General features: G+C 38.5%; 1 protein-coding gene across 2 annotated transcripts in view; it reads left to right on the top strand.

The window, feature by feature from the left end:
• The window catches only part of ttll7 (tubulin tyrosine ligase-like family, member 7), a 69,396-nt gene extending 45,544 nt beyond the window's left edge, over positions 1–23,852 (top strand). The window contains exons 11-21 of one of the 2 annotated variants that reach the window (XM_066692180.1): positions 217–364; positions 1,662–1,735; positions 3,773–3,908; positions 5,120–5,206; positions 6,126–6,315; positions 8,562–8,839; positions 9,744–9,878; positions 12,573–12,653; positions 13,998–14,158; positions 16,152–16,325; positions 22,092–23,852. In XM_066692180.1, the coding sequence (XP_066548277.1) occupies positions 217–364; positions 1,662–1,735; positions 3,773–3,908; positions 5,120–5,206; positions 6,126–6,315; positions 8,562–8,839; positions 9,744–9,878; positions 12,573–12,653; positions 13,998–14,158; positions 16,152–16,325; positions 22,092–22,212 (1,585 nt within the window). In that variant the 3' untranslated portion in view covers positions 22,213–23,852. The remainder of the gene's footprint in view (positions 1–216; positions 365–1,661; positions 1,736–3,772; positions 3,909–5,119; positions 5,207–6,125; positions 6,316–8,561; positions 8,840–9,743; positions 9,879–12,572; positions 12,654–13,997; positions 14,159–16,151; positions 16,326–22,091) is intronic. The other variant, XM_066692181.1, reaches the window with a different exon arrangement.
• The last annotated feature ends 477 nt before the right edge of the window (positions 23,853–24,329 follow it).

Below are 24,329 nucleotides of genomic sequence, written 5' to 3'. Positions count from 1 at the left end.
TGGAAATTTCTTGGGGAGCCTTCACCCAGTAGTGGATTAATATAGGCTTCTGCTGCTGCTGATATGTATATAAAAGGTTAATTCAAAAATAATCAGCACTGTAGCTGTCTGGAAAAGTGAGAGAGCACGGGCTGCTTCTTGCAGTTTCTCTGTGGCCTCACCTATTCAATTATATAGGTCCCTTACTGTCTATTCCCTTCTCCTGTTTCTCCTCAGAGCCAGTGATAAAAAGAGGAACTTGGCGCAGCAGAAGGCAGAGGCACAGCGCAGGCTCTACGGGCAGGGCTCCACCAAGAGGCTATCGGCGGGCTCTTCCGAGTGGGAGAAACAGCGCCACACACTGGAGAGGAGGAAAGAGGAGCTGGTGGGTGTCCCAGTCTGTGTCCTACACCCACACAACGAGAGAACCCCAACACACTGGGGGTCAAACTCCAGCCTTCGAGGGCCGTGGGATCTGCTCTTCATTCCACCTTAGACTCTCAGTGATGCATTGCTGTAATCCAGGGATTCTCAAACCTGTCCTAGAGGACCACACCCCTGCTGGTTCATGTTCCAGTCGAGCTCTTAATTACTTAATTGGGCCATATATGGCAATCAATTAAAGATCAGTTAAATCAATTAAGGTCTCAGCTGAAACAGGGTGTACTCCTGGACAAGTTTGGGAATCCCTGCTCTAATCCTTTACTCAATTCAGACACATTTAAGAGTCCCCCCACCCACCTTGCAAGTATTTTATAGATTTTGAAGATGTCCTTATTCTGAGACTTGGACAGAAGTGTTAAATGTGTCCAGTTTATCAGATAATTAGACCAAGTAAGTAACTGAGGATGCTGCCGTCCCCTGGGCACTGGGATTGACAGCTCTAGGCATCTTTAGTTATAGGGTTTATCACCAGTACATTTCTAGTCTATAGCTGGAGTGTTTTTAAAGAGTTTATGGGAAATTTAAGAGCGTTTATCAGGTCTGAACTGGTGAATGGAACCACATTCAGATAATTTTCTACATAACACAAAATAAACATTCATAATTGATAATAATATAGTAATAATAGTTTGTCCTCAGATTGAGATTGAAAAATCACAGATACTACGATTCAAATGAAATAATACCTGGTTTTATCTACTGCCAATTGTGATTATATTTTTAACAATGGTCTGTAGAGTTTTAATCATATATGTTCCTCAACATGCTGAAATGACAGCTTGGTTGGAGACTGGCACAGCTGAGAGACAGTCTGAGTCTCTGGCAAATGGTTCACAGTGAGGTCAGCAGAAGAGGGTAAAATTTAAGATTCTCAGTTTGATTAATTCAAATCAAACAATACATCTAAACCAGAGATCAGTGACTATAATTGAATGTATCCAGCTGTTCCAAAACATATTGACCAAATGGCTCTTTTTCATTTATAGCCTTTTATATATTAAGATCTAAAAGAAAATACAAAATCCATATAAATAATGCATTAGCTTTTGGTATTTAAAGATAAGAGAGGAACATACACAAAGAAACTTTCATTGACTGCCACAGACATTCGCTCCATGAAAGGGTTTCATTTTATTGATCATAATCATGGCCGTCTTTCAGTCTATTTTTATTTAGATCTAGTGAGTAGAGCGCTTTACACAGCATATGACATTACTTTTTTGTACTTTTTTTTCCAGAAAGAAAGGCTTGCACAAGTACGCAAGCAGATCTCAAGAGAGGAGCATGAAAACAGACATCTGGGCAACTACAGGTACTGAAATTAACACAGTTGTCTGCAAGAAACATCTGAGGTGACTTGAGTTGAACTGCTAAATATTGAGCAATTGAACCTGTAGTTATAACTGCTGCTCTGAGAGAAGAGAGACCTGCCACTGTGACAACTCAGTCATGAAGATCCACTTGAGGACACTGTGTGTGCTAGAAGTTTCATGTCCCCAACAATTCCTGCACATATCCTAGCTTTCCTTCAGTAATTCCATAACTGTCTTTCTCCTGCAGGCCAACAATGGGTATTGTTAAGGGGGCATGGGGGTCTTTGGTTTGCCTGTTAACCCCCACAGTCCTCTTATGGGAATATTCTTATAAGTAAATGGCAAAGGTGCAGTTCGGTGAGAATAAGCGTTGATTTTGGTTGATCGAAATTTCATATGACAGACCACAGTGACATTCTTATATCTGCCAGTAAAAACAACCACCATCACTTTCAAGGGTAACCCATCAGTCTCCAGATGTCTGTTGAGGACATGCGGCTTTACATAATGCTTCCTTTAGTAAGAGCTTCATAAGTGTACAATTGTATTAATGCAGTGTGCTTGGGTATGTATTTTAAAGCCTCTTTCTTTTTTGACAATAAAGTGTTCACGGTTCAAAGGTAATGACTGGTATTGATCCAGACATTCTTAAACAAGGGGCTCTTAATGAGTTTGCTCCCTAATTGGGTCAAGTATTGTTTGGACACAGTAAATTGAGATCAAAGGGAAACTCTACGTGGTTATTAACTAATCTACCACTTAGCGAATGTCTTATGAGTAATTTCTAAGACCAACAAACTGAAATTAAGCCAGTCCTTCAAAATCAGAGGACTAATGATAGTATATACATAATATATTAATACAAATGTCTGAAGTATTGAATACAAATAAATAAATGATTTTCTACTTTAGACACCCCCACCCCAAATAAATACATTCATTAACAACTATTTAAGTGTGTGTGCAGTGTAAAAAATGTTTTCTACACAGAAATGTCATTAATTAGCTTCAGACTTCTGTTTTGAAAATGTCTTACCCAAGTCTGAACTTTCATTCTAACAAATATTATGTTTTAGAAAATATCTTTGCTATATCTTGAATTTCTCCTGTTATATACACACACACAAACATATACATTTATACCATATATGTATATGGTTTTAGTCTTTTGATTCTCCCAGTGAAGCACTGAACATATTTAAGAGATAGATGGAAAATAAGTATGATAGGAATGGAGCTCTCATCATAAATGTATTTGAAAAAACAACTATCCTTCACTTTTTAAGTCAGACTGTACAAATAAGCCAACATAATAAAGAATTGCTGATAAAACACACCATCAGCAGCTTCCACATTAGGCGGCCCCGCAGACAACGAATACAATGTGGGACTGTGGGACAGCAAGCACGAATACAGTCTCTCATCAGTGATTTATTCCTCAAACACTTATCACAGAATCTTAACAGGACCATTAATTGCTTGTTTGCTCAAGATCTGTTCATTAGATCGGGTCAGAAAGCCAATCCGATTCTGACAAACCCTGTGTCAGTATTCAGGGACGTTAACTTAAATATACAAAACCACTTACAGGTCTTAACTAATGATCCCTGCAATCACTGTTTATTTAGATTGCTGTCACCGCCATTGTTATTATTATTAAACAGCAAATGCACAGATCATGAGGTAATTTTTTGATCTTCTGATAACAGCGTACATGCCCAGTCCCCTGGGCTCCGAAGATAAATATTCCCATTATTTATTTTGTCTTGAACCCTAAAACAAGGGTCTGGAGAGGTACTGTGTTGAAGAGCAGATTGGTTATGTTAGATTAGTATGGCTGCAACAACCACAGCTAATATTTACAGAGAGGCTTTCATCGTAAGGGTTGCATTGGGTTGGCCAACATCAATCAATCAATCGAATCAAATAGCTTTCTTGATTATATAAAAAAAAAAAGCCTGGCTCATGAAATATCCACATGAATATTAAAATGCGTGTTATTTTATTTTTCTTTCTTTCTTTCTTCCTGCCATTAGACGCATTTATCCTCCAGATGACAAGCTGCTCTTGGAAAAGTATGAAAGCCTTCTCTCGACTGCGTTTCAGACGTTCCTAGCAGGTCGAGCAGCATCACTTCAAAAGGAGATGAATAATCCTCTGAAACGAATGAAGGCATGTACCTGGGTGTCGGCTGGGTTCAGTGTTAAACACCGCTTAAGATTTTTCCATTTCCCCCCCCTGAAAAAATCCAGCAAAGTGTTATGCTGTTGCCTAGTATTTGTAATTGCTGTCCTTGTGCACAGATTTCAAACACACGGATCTGATAAATGTGGAGAACCTGGAGGAGGTTTGAAAGCAAGAGGGTTTTGAAACAATTACAGGACACTCAACCTTCACCTCATTATAAAGTCGGCATGTTGCGTATTGTCTCTGTACTTGCTCTCACTTCCTTTCTCCTCTCATCATCGCCGAATCTTCAGAAAGAGGGTTTTCTTTGTGGTTTTGTTCACAACGTGTTTGAAGAGAGTTTTTCGGCAGTGAACACTGCCGGTGCCGACGCTGTAGAAGTTTGCGTGAGGTCACAAAACTTATAATCAGGGAGGCGCTCCGATGTTGGCTAGAGTCCTATGTGGATAATGTTATTGGCTGTCATATAGTTATTATTTTTGTTGGCCGAGTAAATTATAGGTAAGTATGCCACCCTCCACACAAACTAGAGTGCCATTTTAACACTCTGTCTCAGTCTCTACTTTATATAACCTGCCAAAACGATAAGAAAAGAAGTACTCCAGTTGAGTGAAATTAATAGCAGTAATTGTCATTTTCCTGATGGTAACAAGTACAGGTAGTGCAGCTTTCAGAAACAGATTTCAGATCCCCTACAGCCAGCCCACTCACACCTACACTCTCGCAGTTATGAGAAAAGCACTGTTCAGAGTTAGTTGGTTTTGGCAGAGAATGTCTCTATACAAAATCATGTACAAGAGTAATATTGGAGTGAGGATAGATTCTTGCATTGCTGTAACCGTTTAGTCCAGGTGAATGTGTAAATATTTTTTTGTCCGCTCTACCTTTTAAGAATGCTAGAATTACAATTGGTGTACAAATCTATTTTGTGTCTGAATTCAACAACAAGAAAAAAATATTTCAGACATCATCAAAGCCTCCCTCCCAGACTTTTAATTATTTTCTTAAAAAGAACAAAACATAAAAGTAAGAAAAAACATTATTTGACCTTGCTTTCTTCTAAGTGTTCAATTAATACTGCATAAAGAAATCTATTGTAAATGTGGTCCTTTATTCTTCTTCATAATACTGGGCAAAGCAGAATGATCCTATCCTACTCTTCAGAGAAACTGATAATGCAATATTCTCATTCACAGGAGGAAGATATCTTAGACCTCCTGGAGCAATGTGAATTGGATGATGAGAAGCTCATGGGAAAATCGTCCAGGCAGAGAGGGCCTAAGGTAAAGACCCAACAATGTTTGTCCTGTCACTACGCCCATTTCACAGTTCATAAAAACACACTCTGCTTATCTACACCTACAGCTACAACGGAACAGTGCACTGCATGGAAATAGTTTTTCCTGCATCTAGCCAATGCTTTTGGTTTAAGAAGTAAAAACACTAAGGCAAAAATCATTAAGCTCTCTAATGGTACCTTCAAGGCTGTTTTCAACCATATTAAGTCTCTGGAAAGAGAACCACTCGTTCCAAAACGATTGCTTTTACTCCAATTGGTTTTTTGCTTGTCACTTTCAACTCTGCAGAGGGAAAGTGGATTTCTCTCGCCTCTGCTGGACTGTACAGTGTTGAGATTTCTGTATTCATGAATAGTCTGTAAAATTCAGAAGAGGAGGAAGGGAAAAGAAAAGCAATTTAAATACTGTGGATTCTTAATTTTCACAGCTATACTTTGAGTATGTACAGAAGAAAGTTCAAACACCACAGGCTGTTCTTCAGGCCCAGCAATTGAGTCGCCTTATGTTTCTGATCACATACTCCACAGGAATTGTTTAAATGAAAACACAGTCAAATTAGCTGATGAATAACAGATGCAAGAGCTTTAATAATGCTAACAATGTGTTCCTTTCTGAGCGTGAAACAGAGATTCAATTCAATTAACTTTGTAGTAAGAGGAAATTATAAATTCGTGCAGTAACTGGGAGAATGAGGAGCCCTACCTGTTTGGACTTATTGAACATGTCTCCATTGTTGCTTTAATCATGGCAAAGCAAACATTTCCTCATCACCCATTTGCCGATCAGCGAATCTCGTAATTCCTTCTCCCGTAACCTTCATTTACAAAGTGACAAATGTTAATTGAAAAGGGCTGGAGGTGTGCGTATTAATCCCGACATAATTGCAGAAATTTCACTCTTGCAGCCTCTGTCATCTATGCCTGAGAGCAGCCAGACGCCAAAGAAACAAAGGGACTTCAGCAGTAACAGCAGCTGTAACAACAGTAGCTCCTCAGGGTCAGAGGAGGATGAAAAGGAAGATCTTTTCGAGAAGAAAGAGAAGAAAGTTTCCTACGACTTGGGTGAAGACAAGTATAAACCACTCGAGCGTTCCAGTAAGGACAGGAGCTGTTTTTTTACTTTAATTGACATTACACTGGTCGGGGGGCGGGGGGGATCTTGGGAAATACTTGATTCCACATTCATTCTGTCATTCTAACTTCATAGTTGTCTAGTCCTGATCCCAGAACTTTTATCATCACTGACATTAGCTTGGTATGCTAAAACAAAATCCTTTACAATAAAATATTGGGACAATAGTCACGTGATGTACTGGCTGAACAATTTACTGTTTTTTTTTTTTTAGAATTAATGCCAGTGATTTTGTTAAGAATAACAAAAATAATAACACTTCCAAGGCTGTGTTTCAATGGTGTTAAATTTACTTACAGGTATTTAAAGGTTATATATATCTAAGATCTCATATGTTTTTTTTTAAACATATGTTAAGGCATCTGTTAATTGAAAAATACTGAGGTTATTGAGTAAATTCTTTACTAATTCTTATTTCTTAATAAATAAATAGTTACATCCTATTCATATTATATCAAATTACATTCTGTTAAATCTAAATAATTAAACTAAATGCATGACCTAGTTAGATTTAGAAAATCATTAATCTGAGTGTCAGAAGCATACTGAAAAACAATAGGCAGAGGAGTATGGGCATTTTTTGTCAAATTAACCCTCATCATGTGACCATACAGTTGTCTTGTCTTTAAGGCAAGACACACCAAATGCCACTGCAGGGAAAGTTATACATGGAATAATATAGTACGCTGTGAAAGCAAGGGCTCTCACTTATGTGTCACCTCTGCATGATTTTTGACATCCCTTGCAATTGTTTTTGTATTAGTCAATGAAAAATATGCACATTTCCTGAATATAAACACGTATACTAGCTGGTACGTATTTAACTATAATAGATTGTTATGAACAGCTGGAAGGACTTGATCTCCACCACTTAAAACTTATTTAGAGTTTTCGGCTCTAAAAATAGAGTTGCCTCCTTTGGCTTTTACTCAACTACCTTGGCAAGGAAAGAGGATCTTGCACATGTCTACAGGATACGTCTACTTAACAGCTGAAGGCTGTCTTGATCCCTTTATCGAAATCAGCAGTGGCTGCTACACCCTCAGAGGAGTAGTATTTAATTAACAAAACATAAAGGGCCTATACTTACAGGCATCCCTTGTGTTAACATGCTATATCTGCCTCCCTGGGCTTTTATTGGGGTCATCCATGTGAAATTGTCGGTGTTAGTTATTTTTCTTAAGGTGAAGATACTTTATGAAGTTTAATGAAAGATGGGCACAAGCTCCAACTTAAATTTTTGTGTTAATGTAGGTGCTTTTATAACACTTTGAAATACATGCATGAGTTTCTATAATCATGCTTTTTCAGGTTCCGTGATTTTTACCTGAGACTCAGCTGGTGCAGACAAAACAAATTGGTGGAAATTTATATTCATATCTCATTACTTGTGTCTTTTTCTAGGTTTAAGTACCACACTGCCATATGATAGATAGAAAGGCCTTCCGCTCACATATACACTTAATATGCTCTTTGATGCATCACGGTGCAAAAAAAAAAAAGTCTCTGTGACTCATTCTCTGGCAGTCTGCTTTGTAGGGATTAAAAGCAAACAAATACATGTGGCTCACCTTGAGAAGTCATTCTGGAGCAAATTTACCTTGGTCTTAGTGCAATAATACTTGTCTTGAAATGTTGTGAGCTATTGAATTTGTCTCACTTTCAAGTTTTTAAACAATTTGCTTTTTGGCAGTGACTCCCAGTAAGTATATGTATTTGGTCAACACATCTATTCACAATGTGGGGAGTCACTTTTCATTTTCATATTTCTAATTCTTCCTGTGAGCTTCAGGATGAGGGACAGAGAAATGACTGGGCTTGAATTGTTTGCCCAGGCGGTAGTGACCGTGACACACTCCCCGAGTCCAGCTGGGGGAGGACTATGCCCAGTTTTATCATTCACTGTATTGGCAGGTCCAGACCCACCAGTGAAAAGCTTTGGTCAAACTGGAAAGTATTCAGTGCTGACCTGCTGCTGAGGTCAATTTCAAAACTGAAAATTGATGAGAAAAAAAGATAGAAGTTTTTTCTTGTTATTAAGTAAAACAAACAAACACAAAATCATTATTAAAAATGATATATGGGCTTATTATGTGGCATTTCACAGCTGAGAATCCTGTAAGCAATGTGCAAGGCCTGCTCAATGACATTTGAATGAACAGAGTTAGTAAGCTGATTCATAGTAATCCGTTTTCTGTTCCCCCTGCAGGCCGTATTCACTGGAAACCTCCAGCCAAACCAACAAGAGCTGGATCCTCAGCTTCCCCGACTTTATCCGGACCGATCAGACGATCTATTTCTTGCCCACGGTCCATTTCCTCCCTGACAGCCCAGTCGCCAACCAATGAGCCGAGGGCCGCGTCGGCAAAGCCAACCACGCCCACGCTGCGGCCTAGTTCTGCGGCCCGGTCCAGTTCACTGAATCGCAGCGGCTCTACCAGCAGAGTTCCACACAGCACCAGTCTGGGCACCATCCACTCCACCATGGCAAGTCTGTGTTTTGTGCAAAGATACGTGCGGTGCTTTCGTGTGTGTGAACTTTTAAAATACTCTCACTGCCCATTTCAGATGTAAATGACATCCACAACATCACACAAAAAAAGATTACCCTCAAGAATCAAGTCCAAACAACACTAGACATCTCCAGGAGCAAATTTGTCTTCATTTAGTTTAGCAGTGTCAATGGCAGGGTTGTTTTTATTCACATAGCAAATGCAAACACTCTGCTTTGGAGAGGGGGTTGTGGTTGCAAACAGAAGGGGGGGGCGGATGGCGAAAAAATCTGAGCAGCGGATTACCATATTCACTGCATTAACAAGGTGAACAACGATCTCAGGAACAGCGAAATGCACAGTGAGGGAATGAGGAATATAGCGACATTGAATGAAAAGCACATTTCAGGTTCCCACTGATTAATACGGTCCTTTGTCAATTCGGGGAAGTTGGATGCTGGATACGTGAAAGCGATTTTTGTCCTCATTGGGTGTCTTTTCAGCATTTTTAAGCACAGTACATGCCACAACAGCTACAGAGCTATCACAGATATCCGCCTCATTACACTGAAAAGACAGGCTACCATATATAACATAACAAAGTGTTTTTCTTCCCCCCTCTCAAACAACAGAAGCGTCCAGACAATGACAGCCGCTGTTCAGACGTTTTTATCACGAGCCAAACAGGCCTTAATGATAGCTGGCCTTTGAAGTATAGCTGGATGATGTGCTAATTATGAAAGCTATTGTGTCCCAATGCTGAACACCATCAAGAGTGTGGTGGAGGTTTTGTGAAACTGATGCCACAGAAAAAAATAAAAATAACGTGGGTAACATTTCACTCTAATTTATGCAGGTTTTTTTATGTTATGGCTTGTCATTTTTTTCCTTTATTCCAGGGAGAGGTTTTACTGAACCTCAGAACAAAAGAACAAGAAGCTGAGCTGACAAGACAGACGTTGGCTGCTCTGAATGAAATGAGGATCAGGTTCCCAGGAAAAACTGAGGAAGAGGCAGAGATGGTTCTTGATGATGTAAGTGCTTGGACCTGACCTCTATATCGACATTACTGCAACTCCTACACCATATTTCCTGTTATGGATGAGTTTGCTATTTGCAAAACCCTCTTTGATCCTACATTTTGCTTTTAGCTTTGCTTCAAACTGTGTGGCTGTATTGGGTTAGGGTTATCAAACATCTGAACAATGACACAACTTGTTTTTAAGCCCCGTTAAAAGAAAGGAAGATCAAATGTTTTTACTGCTGGTGATTCCTTGATATCCTAAGGTTCAAATGAGTATTTTTTAAATGCAATAGTTTTATACCTTAAATATTAGGATTGGGGTACAAATAGTTTTCACCAATTCCATAGACAGCATGCTATTGAAATTACAAATCCAGTTGAATACCTGAAATTACGTTCATATTAGTTATTAATAAAAAATCATGATCAGTACACAATGCCACAATGCCTGTCAATGTCTTCTAGGCAAACTTTTTGATTATTTTGTTCCCAGTACTAAAACTTGGTTACTGACATAATACTGCACCTGCTTAAAATAACATAAATATGTGTGGTCAGTTTGACGTTTCTCAACAAAAATAGTCTAAAACTGACAGACTTTCAAAGAGCTTGACTCATTCTGTGCTCTGTGAACCTGTGGGAGGCACTGGAAAATTCACACAATTTTGTAAAAGTGAGAGAAAAACAAGGCTTCAATTTTAGATTGTTAGATGTTTTTCGCCAGTTTACTTCCCAGAAACTTAGTTCTTCCTTTATTTAACCAGTCTCACAGAAAGACAAATTTGAACAGAAGACACGTTTGAATGAAATACAAGATTAGACCCTTCTATGTACTACCATCTTACCCTTATTGCAGGTAGCACATGGTTCAATATGTGCTCTCTGTAAATACATCATGCTCCCCTGCTGTCAGCACAACTATACTATCATCATCATCATCATCAGCCTATATCGATCCACTGCTGGATGAAGGCTCCCCAAGATGTTTCCACTTGCTTCGATCTACAGCTTCTCTTTTCCATGTCACGCCTGCAAAGTTTATTATTTCATCTTCCCATCTTTTATGTTGTTGTCTCCTTGGTCTTTTTTCATCTCTTGGGATCCATTCGATAGCTTCCTCTGTCCATCTTTGATCTGTTCTTGCAATGTGCCGTCCCATTGCCATTTAACGCTTTCAATGATATGTCACATATTTTGGTTTCATTTCTGTTTCTGTCTCTTCTTGTTATTCCAAGCAGACATCTTCCCATGCTCCTTAGTGTTGTCTGCAGTTTCTGCATCATTTTTGCATTTATTGACCAGGTTTCACATCCATGAGTGAGCACTGCTAGTATACATAGATCAAATACTTTTCTCTTCAGGCAAATGGGTAGATTTCCTTTACACAGCATATTGTTTCTTCCAATTGCAGTCCATCCCATTTTATATGGTATGTATATATAGTATATATGCACCAGTTAATTGCATGTCATTCTCACAACAGTATGTCACCATTAAATGCTACAATAATGTTATAAACTGCACACAGGGTTCAATTTCCTGCAGGAAATTAAACACAGATTATAACCTCACAAAATGAAATAATGCTATAATTATGTAGTTAGTGACTCTCAAAACACAAACATTTAACATGGGTTGCTGATTGGCCTAGACATGCATGTCAGTCACATCGAATGCTTTCCAGTGCTCTGTGACCTGAGCTTTATTAGGTGAACGTGTCCAGTCTGGGGAGCTGTGTCATTGGGGGGGTCTCTGTGCTCTTATTCATGGTCCTCGCCATCTAGTTAACTAACATCCTTATCAGCCTTATTAATGTAATCTTAAAAAGTAAAAACAACATTAACAAATATAGCTATGTTTATAGGGTGATAAAAAACATTTAAAAACAAAATGAACCAAACGGAAAACAGAAACAAAGCTACCCGAGCCTTCAAATTAGCCCAGTTTGACAGTATAATTTGTGTATTTTAATTGTTTAAATCAAGAAAATTAAGAAGCCACATCAAGTACAGTAAATATGTAATGACAGTAACCCACAGGCAATGCAAAGTGGGGTTAGTGGATTTAAACATGCTTTCATAGTTTTTGACAATTTCACACTGATAAGTCTGTGGTTGAGAGTGTATCTTTACCAGACTGTGTATATATAAAAATATATAATCTAACACTTTGGATAGGCTTAGCATCTCCTCTCTAAACAATTAAAACAAATAATGGCAGAATGGAACCATACAATATGCTTTAATTGATTCTGTTACAATTACGGCATGCTTAACAGCTTATTTAAAGTTGAAGACTTATTCGGTTTAGTCATGACTAGTCAGCGATCTACTGTTTTTGTTATTCAGCTACAATGTTTATACATTTGCTTGACTTCCAGGCATGTAAGTGTTCTGCACAAGTGTGGACATGACTGCAGGTAAAAAAAAAAAAACACTCGAGGGTCTAAAAGAATAGTGCCTATCTAGGACAAAGAACATGAAGTGGAATCGCATGGAAAGCAGTTTTCTTTTTTCTTTTTGTTTTCATGGAAACTCTGCCAGCATTCTCTAAAGGCAAAGTATGTCATCCTGTGATATTTATTGGTAGTTCAGGTACAAATGTGCTTTCTATAACCCTCTCTTACTGCTCATCAAACAAAGCAAAGCCTTGAAGTGAATGTTTTTACATCTGAGTTCTTACTGTAGTCCTCTCCTCTTTATAGATACTAGATAACTGGAAATATCATAAACCAAAAGTGGCTTCATACTGGTTAGTGAAGTTAGATTCTACAAAGCAAAGGAAGGTAAGTAAACTGTACTCCACTATTACTTTATGAGAACAAGGACACCGTGTTTTACATAGGTCTAGAATGATTACTATTATATTGAACATAACAAGAGTTTCTGAATCTTGAATTGTTAATGCTTTAGTGGAATATTTATTTATTTATTACCTCAGAATGTGCAATGAAATCATACTTGTCTGCAAACAATCACCTCATTTGACAAGCGACTACAGAGTAAAGCATCTCCAGTGATTTACAGAATGTCACATCAGCCAATTTAAATTTACCATCATTATTTTACATTTCCTCTGGCCCTTTAATTGGGGGTCGTTGACTCAGACTTATTATGTGTGACTCAGAGGAACAGTTTACGCAGTTGTAGATGTTCGTCTGTTTTCCCTGAACATTATGGCATGTGTTTATCGACCTATGTGCCTCTGACATGAACAGAGTTTCCATGTGTCGAGGATCTGCCTGGTCTCACTGTAATGTAGGGGGACTTGCTGAAGTCAACTGAGATTGGATGTGCAACTTTGATAGCTGTGATTGTTTTAAGGGCCATAATATCTTCTCTGTATTATTTGCAGGCTGAGCATATTGGTTTTTGACTATTACAGGTGATGTCCACATTGGAGTGGAAGCTGTCTGTTCATTAAAACACTCTGCAGCTTTTATCGACAAGCACTGGTTAAAGCAGAGTCTGAATTGACATTGAGATATCCATTAAAATGGGAGATCTCGGGTGCTGTTGCTTTTAGTCTGCTGGGGATTGCCACTTCCACTTAGAACGTAGATGCTGGTCAAATTAACTACAGGCATTCGGTGGATTTGAACCACCCTTCACACAACACTGATTACGATGTGAAGCTGGGCAAGCCTCCGTCTGAAAAGGTTTACTCATGGAAGATCATTGAATCTGGCATCTCTATTGAATACCAAATCACAGATGTTTGTAATAAGGGAAGAGGATTCAAAAGCCTAAACCGTGGCCCCAAGCCAAAAAATTAAGGAGGAAAAAAGCCTCCTCTGACCAAGAACTTTTGACACAGTGCTTGAGCCTGACATTTACTGCAATTAACGTCCTCTTTGCTACTGCACTGGCCAGGGCCCTCTTCTCCAGTATCTCAAATTAGTCATACTCCTCCAGCACCATTCCTTGTGTTGTAATTTCTCCTTTGGACACAAATTGGAATAAAAAGCTCCTGTGTGTCTTTAACTATGCGCTGAGAGTGGGTAACCTTATGAGTTTCTTTAATAATAATAAAAAAAAGTATTCCCATATTGCTTCTTAATTAAATGTGCAACCAGATGTTTCTTTTTTGAAGTTGTCTACAGACACCTACAATTATTCCCCCCTCCCAGGTTTTAGACATCGTTCGCACAAACATCCGTTCGGTGCTGCAGAGGATCTGGAGGGAGCCTGACGTTGACAGTTTACATTTATACCGCCTTTTCAATCGTGTCTTCAATCGCCTGCTGTGGAGCCATGGCCAGGGTCTGTGGAACTGCTTCTCCAATTCTGGGTAGGCCCTCTTCCCTTTTCATTATAAGGCAGGTTGACGTGTTTAACACAAAGAGAACCCTTAGCTCTGAGGTGTATCCTCGTTTCACATCTTCTTTCATGCCGTTTCACCTTCTGATACTACATTAAAGAGCCCGTCCTTGATCTGCCCTTCCCTGCTCTTATTTTACACCCTGTTCTAATTTTCTTCATTCTCTTTCGGAGACTCTGAAGTCAACTTGACAACTGCTTACATAAAACAGGACTGGGGGACTGAGTACTATGAAGTCATGCACTTGGATAATACAAACCAAATGGTGCAACACTAGTCTTGTACGACTTCGCCACATGCCTGCCATGGACGGGTGACACTGGAATATACAAACTCATATCACTTGGCTTGTCTCAGTCTTTGATGTGACGGGGTCAAAGGGTGCTTCAGTCTTCTGTGCCAAAATCGCTCCTCAAAATGTGCTGCAGAAATACTGGATATAAGAAAGACCATTTGTTATTAGCCAACACTAATTGTCTTTCTTCTCAAAATTGGAATAAATTCAAGCAACAAGAACAACAACAAAATCAGAGTGAAATTCAGTGACTCCTTCCACAATTAACATGTATCCAGACTCATGCTTGCACACCAAATTAGCATTGCCACTCACAGTCTTCCATAGAAAGTGATCTTTTTCATTTATTATAATTACATATCCATCTCCTTCCTTAGGGATGATAGTACAATTTGTCTTGCTCTTCCTTCTACCTTTCCTGTCATGATAGTAAGCTTCAGGTCTTCCTTCCCCTTTTTTAAGAGATTTCTCACCATAACATTCTAGTGAAACACACAGCGAAACTTTCTTACCAATTTGACTGCCTTTTTTTGTGTTAATGCTCAGGGAACGGGGTAGGTTTGGAGCACGTTTCCTAGCCTGGGAAGCTTGAAATTCTCCAGGTCTCGAGTTTAGCCTTGCACCTGTGCAACTGCACATAATTAACAGATGCCATCACATGTGTATTGTTCTTCAGCTGCAATTTCATTTCACTTGATCGCAGTGCATGTGCCTGAGGATTAGCCATCATTTGGAAAGCCATATGCTGCTTATTTTAATCAGACCCAGCGCCAAAGGAGGGAAGCTGCTTCTTACAGATAATCTTGTTAGGTCTGTATTGTTAAAGATTGCCCATCTGAAGGGTATTTCTTCACCTTGCATATCTGGTGTTGTGATTCACTTTGTAATGCACTCTCACATTCCCAGATATTTGATATTTCATTTGAATAACTACCTTGGCCTAAACAAACAAACAAACAAGCCATTGTTGGGGGATATTGCATGACTCTAAGGATAAAGATACTATATTAATGTTTCTGAGGCTACTGAGGACCATAATAACCAACTTTATTAGGTTGGTAGAGGTAAGAGCCTTCACCATTAACATCCTTAAATGCTGGCAAAACTTTGTCCAAATGAATACGATATTTCCTAGCAGTTATGGAGCCCTTATTTAAAACAAACCAAAAAACAACAGCAAAAACATTTAAAAAAACATTTTAAAGCACACGACCTCTGATAAACTCCATTACCAGCAGAGAGTGACTTGTCCCATTACTTTTGGTAATAATGTGTATTATTATACATCTTATAGGATATTCTTTACCCCCCCCTCATTCCTGCGGGGCAATAGCCATTTCTGGTCCACCTATCCTGAAACCTATCAAGACAGGGGATGCTTCTCTGTGTAGTTATCACTGTCTTCTAGAAACAATTTCATTTAATGGTGATGATTTATCAGGACACATACACAAATCTGAAAGCTTCTGAAAGAAAAAAAAAACAGAGTACATTGATATACCTGTGCACAAACCTTCAATTATTCTCAATTGTTTGTTTGTTTTTTTAAAAGAGGACATTGTTTGTTCATTTGTCTGAATTTGACTCGAACCTTTACCTTCCCGCAGTATTCGTGTTGCGATTTTCAGATTCATAGAAATAATTATACCTCCGTTTCTTTGCCTGCAGGACCTCCTGGGAAACCATTTTCAGCAAAAGCACCGAGGTGGTGACCCCCCAGGAGCTTGAGTGCTGCCAAAGACTGGTGCAACTGTGCCGAGACTGCCTGTTAGTGGTGTATAAGTTTGTAGCCGATTCCAGGGGCTCGCTCACTGGCCTCAGTCCAGAGTGGGACGACACAAGGTGGGTGTTATTTAGCGGTTTATTTCCGTCGACACTGTCTCGTTTTTGCAACGCACTACACCAATGAATTAAGAACCGTTTATTGATCTTGTATTAATTAACTTTTGAAAGCACAGCAGGGGGCATTGTTAACATGAGATAATGACCCGTAGTGGAGCGCTTCCAACCTCATATTGGCGCTATGAGCTGTGGTTAGCGTACCCCCTGGAGCTAGCTTAATTCTATTATGAAACAGATCAGGAGACGGAATGAATGACCCAGCGAGAGCGAGTTTAGCTCTCACAGCTCTCGGTCTGTAACATGCCTGCGAATGCTCTCGTCTCTCCTGTGTTATAGGACATTTATACTTTAAACACAACGAACAAACTAACACAAATATATCCAATAGTTATTCAAATTTCATACTGAGGTTATTCACATTAGAAAACCACTGTGGTTCAAGAAAAAAGTAAAAAACCAACAACCAAATCAGGGCCTTTCTCAGAATCTCTTCTTAATTGTGAACATTTCCAGGCTTTGAATTTTCTAAGCCACAGAGAGACAGAGGCCACTTATTTGGTGGTGGAACTGGTGGAAGTAGTTTGCAGGAATAGATTGAATCATCAGGGCAATCCCTGGCTTCAGAATACTTTCCAAACTTTCCACGTAAATACACACACTTCTTCTTTAGCTTTAATTCTAGGTTTGGTGATCATTGACCAATTTTAAAACAAACATGACTTTCATCTGTAATCTGCACTCAGCTGTTTATTTCAGCTGCATATTAATTGAAGTGCATTTTTCTGCCAAAGATGCTAAAACATAAAAATGGCAAATATAATGTAGAAGGTATTATTTACAATTATGGTGATAGATCAAAGAATATCATGTAATTGATCTGTTTAAGCCGCACAGACATTTTTGTACCTTTTTCAAGAAAATGCAATATTGCTGAAAGTGATCTATATTACCTCCTTTGTAATGCAGATGAATTCTGATTCATTATCCTTCTCTAGATAAGGAATAATATGCATCATTAAGCAATGCCTTGTATGAAATGAACTATTTCTGTGGAGAAACAAAAAAAATGTAGAGGGGGGGATATTTCGTTATTTTCCCCCCAAATCACTGATTCTTATGCCATACTACAACTTCAAAAAATTCAGTTTGGATAAAATTGTGCCTTAATAACTAAACCTAGTCAGAACTTGCCAAAAGTGTACCTTCATCCTCTTCTTGGTCTAAATTATGTTACAAAACATGTTTTCCTTTTGAGCAAGGGCTAGTCTTTTCAATGACCATATTGTTCTTGACATAAAACAATGCACTTGTCTCTCTCATTTCTCATTTCCACCCTCTCATACCTATGGACTGTGTGAAGATTACAACTGGTCCCAGAACCAGTTTCAATGAATGGCTCCAATGGGCAAACGTCCACCTCCACGCTCCTTGAAGCAGGTTTTATAAGCATCTTTGCTTGATTTTAAACCCCTATTTCTGTCCACAGTCTCATTAAGGGCTGTTCCCTCACTGCAAACCCCCTCTCTAACACTTTGTCTGTGAACTGCCTTGCTGCAGGTCGGTGGACTGAATGACTGTGCTAGCGATGACTTTTCTCTTGTTTTATTCTGCCTGTGGCCCCTCTGAAAAAAGGATGCCTTTTCATCCCTCTCTTCACTCCATTCTTAAAGTGTTCTTGTCAATTTTCATGCCATTCACACAACCGTACACCTCCATTTATGTATTTTTATTCCTCACCGAGCACTATAGGAATGCATCAGCAAAGAATGGACCAGATCTTGAAAAGGAGAAGAAGCTGGACTTTGTTATTTTTCCATTAAGTGCATATGCTTTTCCTTTTCCTGAAAATCACACCTGATTACGGTGCTGAAGTTGTTTTGCGAAGCACTGCCATGAAACGTCCCTCTCTCTCATGACCCCTCTGCCAGCAATTCATTACTGCATATTGGCATGTGCCTGGCCTCCTGAACTGCAGCCATTGACTGCTCACCCGCCCTCACCAGCGAGCATCTTTCACAAGCATCTCTGTTATGTACTGAAGAGGGACGAAGTGTGAAGCTGCTTGGGCAGCTACTTTCATAGACAGTCCTACTCTCACTTGAGCACCACTTGTGGGTAAATAATTGGCTTTCTTATAGTTGAAAAGGAGAATTAATCATCCATATTTCAGTTAAAGCTATTTCTAAAGTTTAAAGACAGCAAAACCAAGGCATGTTAACACCTCCGCAGATCCCCTATTTGATTTTTTGACATGCAAATCTGAGGATTTAAACCCAAGGATTGTATGGAATACAAGTGTTTTGAAGCCTGTGTTTAATGTCCTGTCTGACAGGATACCTGACCTTTAGTTGTTATATCTAATACACAATGTGATTGTCATAAATCCATACACGCTATAATTACAATTCTAGAAACCAGATTCAGTAATCCTAATTAGCTGGTACCAGCTCTCAGACAGACATGCCTACACTGATTGATCCGAGCTCATTTGCGAACTCTAAATTAAACAAAGTAGAGCAAATTATGTTACTTCAAAGTGTTTTTTTATTTTATTTGATTTGAGTTCCACAGTTCAGCAGTTTTGTACAGCTCTCTGTAACTGAGCAAAATCTTCAGGTCTGTGGCACACTGAGCCAGTTCAGCTGATCATACAACATATAATGCATACATTACAGATACAGAGATACAATGTATACATGTAGTGACAACTTTCACTCCACATTAAATGAATAAAATGTTACACACGACCATAATAATGTGAAGTACGTCCAGTGTGCCACAGTTAAGGAGTCTACTTTCTTTTAAGTCTGACATTTTGTTAAAGGACTATATTGCACCCAAAAACCTATGATCTATAATTCTATTAAATTAACATGTGTTTACATTTAGATTTAACATCAGCTAAACATCCACTAGAGTTTCCTTATGAGACTGTAGTTTGTTTTCTTCAAATGGTTATTATTTAGCTGCTGTAAGATATCCCAAAACACCAGGAAGTTATATGTCCTCCATAAATTCATGCATTTCATTTCATTAACTGCCTCTCTTGAGGAGACCTGAGCAAAAACATCACCGATGTGAAGCAGAATCCTAAATTTAATTTCTAGTTAGGGGAAATGCCTTAAAGGTATCTCTCTCTTTAGATTCGGAAGCATTTTGAAATTCATATTCTGTGTTGCTCATTTAGTTTAGGGATTATGACACCTCTGCAAAGTACATATTCATTGCTGTAACAGGCCACATTTGGGTGCCCACAGTCTAACACCTTATTTCGTTCCAGGTTTTGTCAGCAACATGCTTCAGCATCAAGCAAGTGACATACATATATTAACACAGAGCAGCGATGGCCTTTTGGAGCTCTTTCACTGAACAGGATCTCAATATGAGCTCCCCACTCTCTTTTTCAATAACTTATCTAATAGAAAATGGCTAGATGCTATGCAGAGCCACTGATAATGTGCAACAGATTCAGATTGAACATGAAAACTAGGCATACTATCCTTACCTGCCAGTCAGCTAGAAATCTGATATAAACAGCAGTAACAATATTTTTAATTTCCCTTCTTTCAGGTAATACTTGTTACAAAATGTGTTTTTATTTCTATTTATTTTTAAATCTGGCAACATAAAGGACTTTTAAAGAAAATGGCCTCTACAGCACTCCTCATCTGGGTTTTGCCATTTAGTTTGAGTGCGTTTCCTTGGGGTGTCCTTCAAAGCCTAAACTGAATGCTTTCACAACTGAGAGCAGTAAATATATGAATTATGAAGAGCTACAATTATATACAGAATACCATAGGCAAACCTTCAATAATGAGACAAAAGGTGATGAATTTGCAGAAGACAGGCCGTGAAATCCACCAGTCCAGATGCCACTTTTAAGACAGACAATGACTGGCAGTATACCTGCGGGCTCACACACAAACAGTGCGTGACATTGTGGGAGCGGGAGCACAGAAAAGCAGGACAGCTAAAGAATTCCGCTTCCCCTTTCATTTCTGCTTCTCTCTCTTGAATTGTTGAGATTAAGGTATTAGAACAATGTTCTGAAGAATTTATTTGACAAGTACGAGTGGTGCACTTGAGCAGTTTCAAGGACATTCTCTTAGGCCTAAATTAAGTTAATTTAAATCCTGCTTAAACTCTCACGGGTAGGAGATAGTAGATGCAGTTTGTATTTTTAAGATACTTAAAAAGCAGCTGGGTTAATTCGACAGAGACATATTTCTTACAGGTAAAGAAAATGAGTCAATTCCTGAATGTAATATGACCCACAAGCAGAAATTATATATTATGGTGCAAAGTGACTGAATGTATAAAAAGCAAACAGTGAAAAATAACAGGTGTACATGATACAACAGGGAGATGTACATACTGTTTGCCATTTTGCTGTGCTAACTTTAGAATAATTAATTCAGGGCATTTTTCCATTTGATACTTGAAGTACTTGTACCCTTTGCCTTATTGCTCTTGAGTAATTATGCAATGAATGTAGATACAATTTAATTATAGTGACTTGATTGCTACAGTACATTCCTACGGAAGCAAATTGGTGCCACATTTAAATGATTGTTACATTTCCATTACCAAATGTTATTAATTTTGACACATTTTCCTAATACTAATTGTAGTAGGAATCCAATGGCACAGCCCAATGACACTGGTCATATGTGTTAAAGTTAAATCTGGATCTATGTAAATGTATGCATGGAGCCCAAGGACACAGTGAGTTAAAGTACAAATGCTTTTTTATGGGCTACAGCAGGAATCCTGTTTTTTTGCCCAATCTCAGATATCATAAAGGTAACCCTGAGCCAAACACTGCCTTCCCTGGGGTGACAAGTCTTTTAAGGCATGCTGTCAGGTTAAACTGTCTTCAATAATCCATTTCCACCCGAGCACATTATCAGCTCTTCTGATCCCTCTTCATGTAGGCGAGACCTTTCATTAACACGAGCGCTTTCTCTCACTGTCAGTCTGGCTGTCCGTTTCTAGAGGTTAATTACCTTATTAAAAATCGGTTGGGTTGGGCCACCGTAGTGTTTCCAGCTTTTACACTTTCAAGTATCTGCGGCGCGTCTAATCTAGTGAAGTCCATTCTTGTAAGACCCAAAGATGATTTGAAAACTAGGGAATTGTTTAATATTGGTGAAAGAGATACATTCATTATATCAAATAATTTTGCAAAAGCAAGGCTGCAATATTACATTGCATACATTTCACAGACAGTTTTGCTGAAATTAAGTCTTTTCTTATTGGAAACAGTTAACTACATTGCACATACAAATCAGATACTCGCCAACAATCTGATGACAGTCTCAGCAGAAGATGTTTTATAAATAATTATCACAGTTAAAACAGTTGCCAATGTAAAATTGTAAATGAGACTACAGCAAAACACTGACTATTTTAACTGAGTTTAAACTTAAAAAGGCATTTGCGTGCCTAAACAAATTATCAATGTTTAAATGTATTCAAAGTCATGTTTCAAAACAAAGCCCTCATTATACAGCTGAGTTAAATGTTTTCTCAAGGAAAACGAACAAAGCACAAAAACACAAGATTGACAGCAAGTATATGATGTTGAAAAGCCACGAGAAAACTAAAATCTCGACAAATTACTTCTAAGCCAACCCCAACTGAATGACAAGAAACTGCGCAGCTCGTGGTTTGTCCTGCTGGACGTCTGGATCGGTGTCTTTCTATCTATGTTTTTATAATCCTTAACTATGACTCTTTTCTCAATGTGCCTCTCTGCTCTGGTAGGTATCTGCTGCCAGTGACGTCCCAGTTCATCATGAAGTGGCCTGCCTCCAGCTTTGCCCGCATCGCCCCGGGAATGCCACGTTCTCGCAGCCTGTTCAGCACCAGGATGGGGCAATTCTAAGGCACCTGGAACCTTTCCTCGCTCTCTAGAGATCGCCCATCCATTTCAGTACCCTAAAAAACCTACCATGCTCGGTCAACATGTATCTGCTGTATGATACTTGCTCCACTGTACAGTTCAGAGTCGCAGTACTGTAAAAAGAAACTGGGGAAAAAAGGATACATTTATTTTAAGATGTAAAATAATTCATGAACACCAGGATGCTTTAATGATATGTAGATGGAATGAGCTTAAACAAGTAATCCCTTGTTTGAGTAAATAACTAAACAATAGAAAATGCTTATTTTTGCTGTTCAAAATGATTTTGGTGCTGTTATTCAAGTATTTATTTTCTCTTAAAGAGGTGTACGTTATTTAGATGCTTTAGTCTTTATCATGTTCTAGAGCTGCATTGAAGGTTCATCAGCAAAGGGAAATTCCAAGCTATACAATGTAAAGTATATTGGAAGTGAAAATGGTGTTCAGAGTAGTCTCTCAAAGTGACTTTTTCAGTGCACACCCAAACAATCAACCATCCAACAGCATTGAAACAACATGCGTCTCACCACAGTAAATTTGATCAGAAAACGTGTGCTTAATTTATTTTACCACCAAGATGTTCCTATGAATATATTCAACTGTCAGAACAGAAATCTTTATTCATCATGGAGAAAACAAGTTTAGCGACCAAAACTGAATTGTAGCAACACCCTTTATTTGCAATGCCAATTTCCATGAAGAAAACAAAGGGTTTTCATTTTTGACATGTTTGCCAAGTGTAGGATCGCTGTTTTAGGAGATACGAACTCTAGGGGAATGTTGTTTAAGAAATGCACACTACAGCATTTGAAGCTGCTCCGGTATCTAAAGCAGCCATCTGCATTATTCTTCCTGCATGCCTCGCTACAAAGACACTGATCTCTTCGTGTACACCTGTTGTCACAGAGAGCAAGCAAATTGCATTTGGGAAATACTTGAATTATGATTATTTTTATCCATGAAGTAAAAAAATTGTTTTTAAATATATGTGTTTGTTGTATTGTTTCAAATGTTGATATTATGCATTTTAGAATACCCGTTTTAAGGTGTTTGTGAAGGAAGGGAGCTCATAAACCACCACAGCTAAATATAGCTGGATAGTTTGCTCAGTTTTAACTGGAGTGCTTTGTATGACTGGTTCTGCTGTACAGCTTTTAGCAGCTGTGGCCTATTTTTCTTCATTAAACTTAAGTGCCAGTGTAAGCATTGGTAAGCCAATATTAAGCACAATCAGAAAAGCAGTAATTGGTCCTTCATGAAGATCTAAAATAATACAACTAATTAAAAATGCTTATAATATAGCATACCTTGTATGTTAGTATTATATGTATATACAAATAAATGTTTTGTTATTTATATTATTTATTATAATTTTCATTTTTAGATTTCAAAAAAGATCAGTAGAAGCTTAAAGTGGAAGATGATATAGTTTTTATAACAGTCCGTATTCAAATGGACACCATCATCATTGTTTTGTGCTAAAAAATAATGTTTTTCCCTGAATGTGTCATTTGAAAATGCCAAATATTTAATTTTGCCTGCAAACGTGTCATTTTACAATACTACCTTTTCCTTTCTGAGTATGAAATTTCAGTTTACATTTCAATAAAAGGCTTAAAACATTGTGCTCACTCTGGTTTTATTTCACAGTGTTCACAGAGGTCACTGTCTGCATCGTGCCTTTTGTAGCAGCTCTGGTGTAACTCTTGCAAGACTGCAAAACTGGTTGTTCGTTAGTCTGGGCACAATGCAGCTGGCCCCAGTTCAGGCCCTCCCTGTGTAGCAGGCTGTGTGTCTTGTGAATAGTGCTCTATATGCCGCAGTGATGTGAACCTTCCCTTGAATAGCTCTGCTGCCGCCCCCTGAATGAAAGCAACAGTCCCTGACAATCCACAGCAAAGAATGTCAGCTCGATGTTTGAGATGCTCGCATTTGCAGCCTTGTCATGTCTTCACCTACACACAGAAAAATAAAAAACTTCAACGAAATACAAAAAAAAACAACCACAACCAAAAAAAAACCTACAAGTATGAGTAGAGTGTAACTGGTGAAGGGAATTAATGACTTTTCTTTGTCGACCATCGCTCCTGATCTGGCAG

Source organism: Amia ocellicauda, chromosome 19 (genome assembly GCF_036373705.1).
Source record: "Amia ocellicauda isolate fAmiCal2 chromosome 19, fAmiCal2.hap1, whole genome shotgun sequence".
Lineage (NCBI taxonomy): Eukaryota > Metazoa > Chordata > Actinopteri > Amiiformes > Amiidae > Amia > Amia ocellicauda.
The sequence above is the reverse complement of the archived record's forward strand: the minus strand, read 5'-3'. Positions and strand labels throughout refer to the sequence as shown.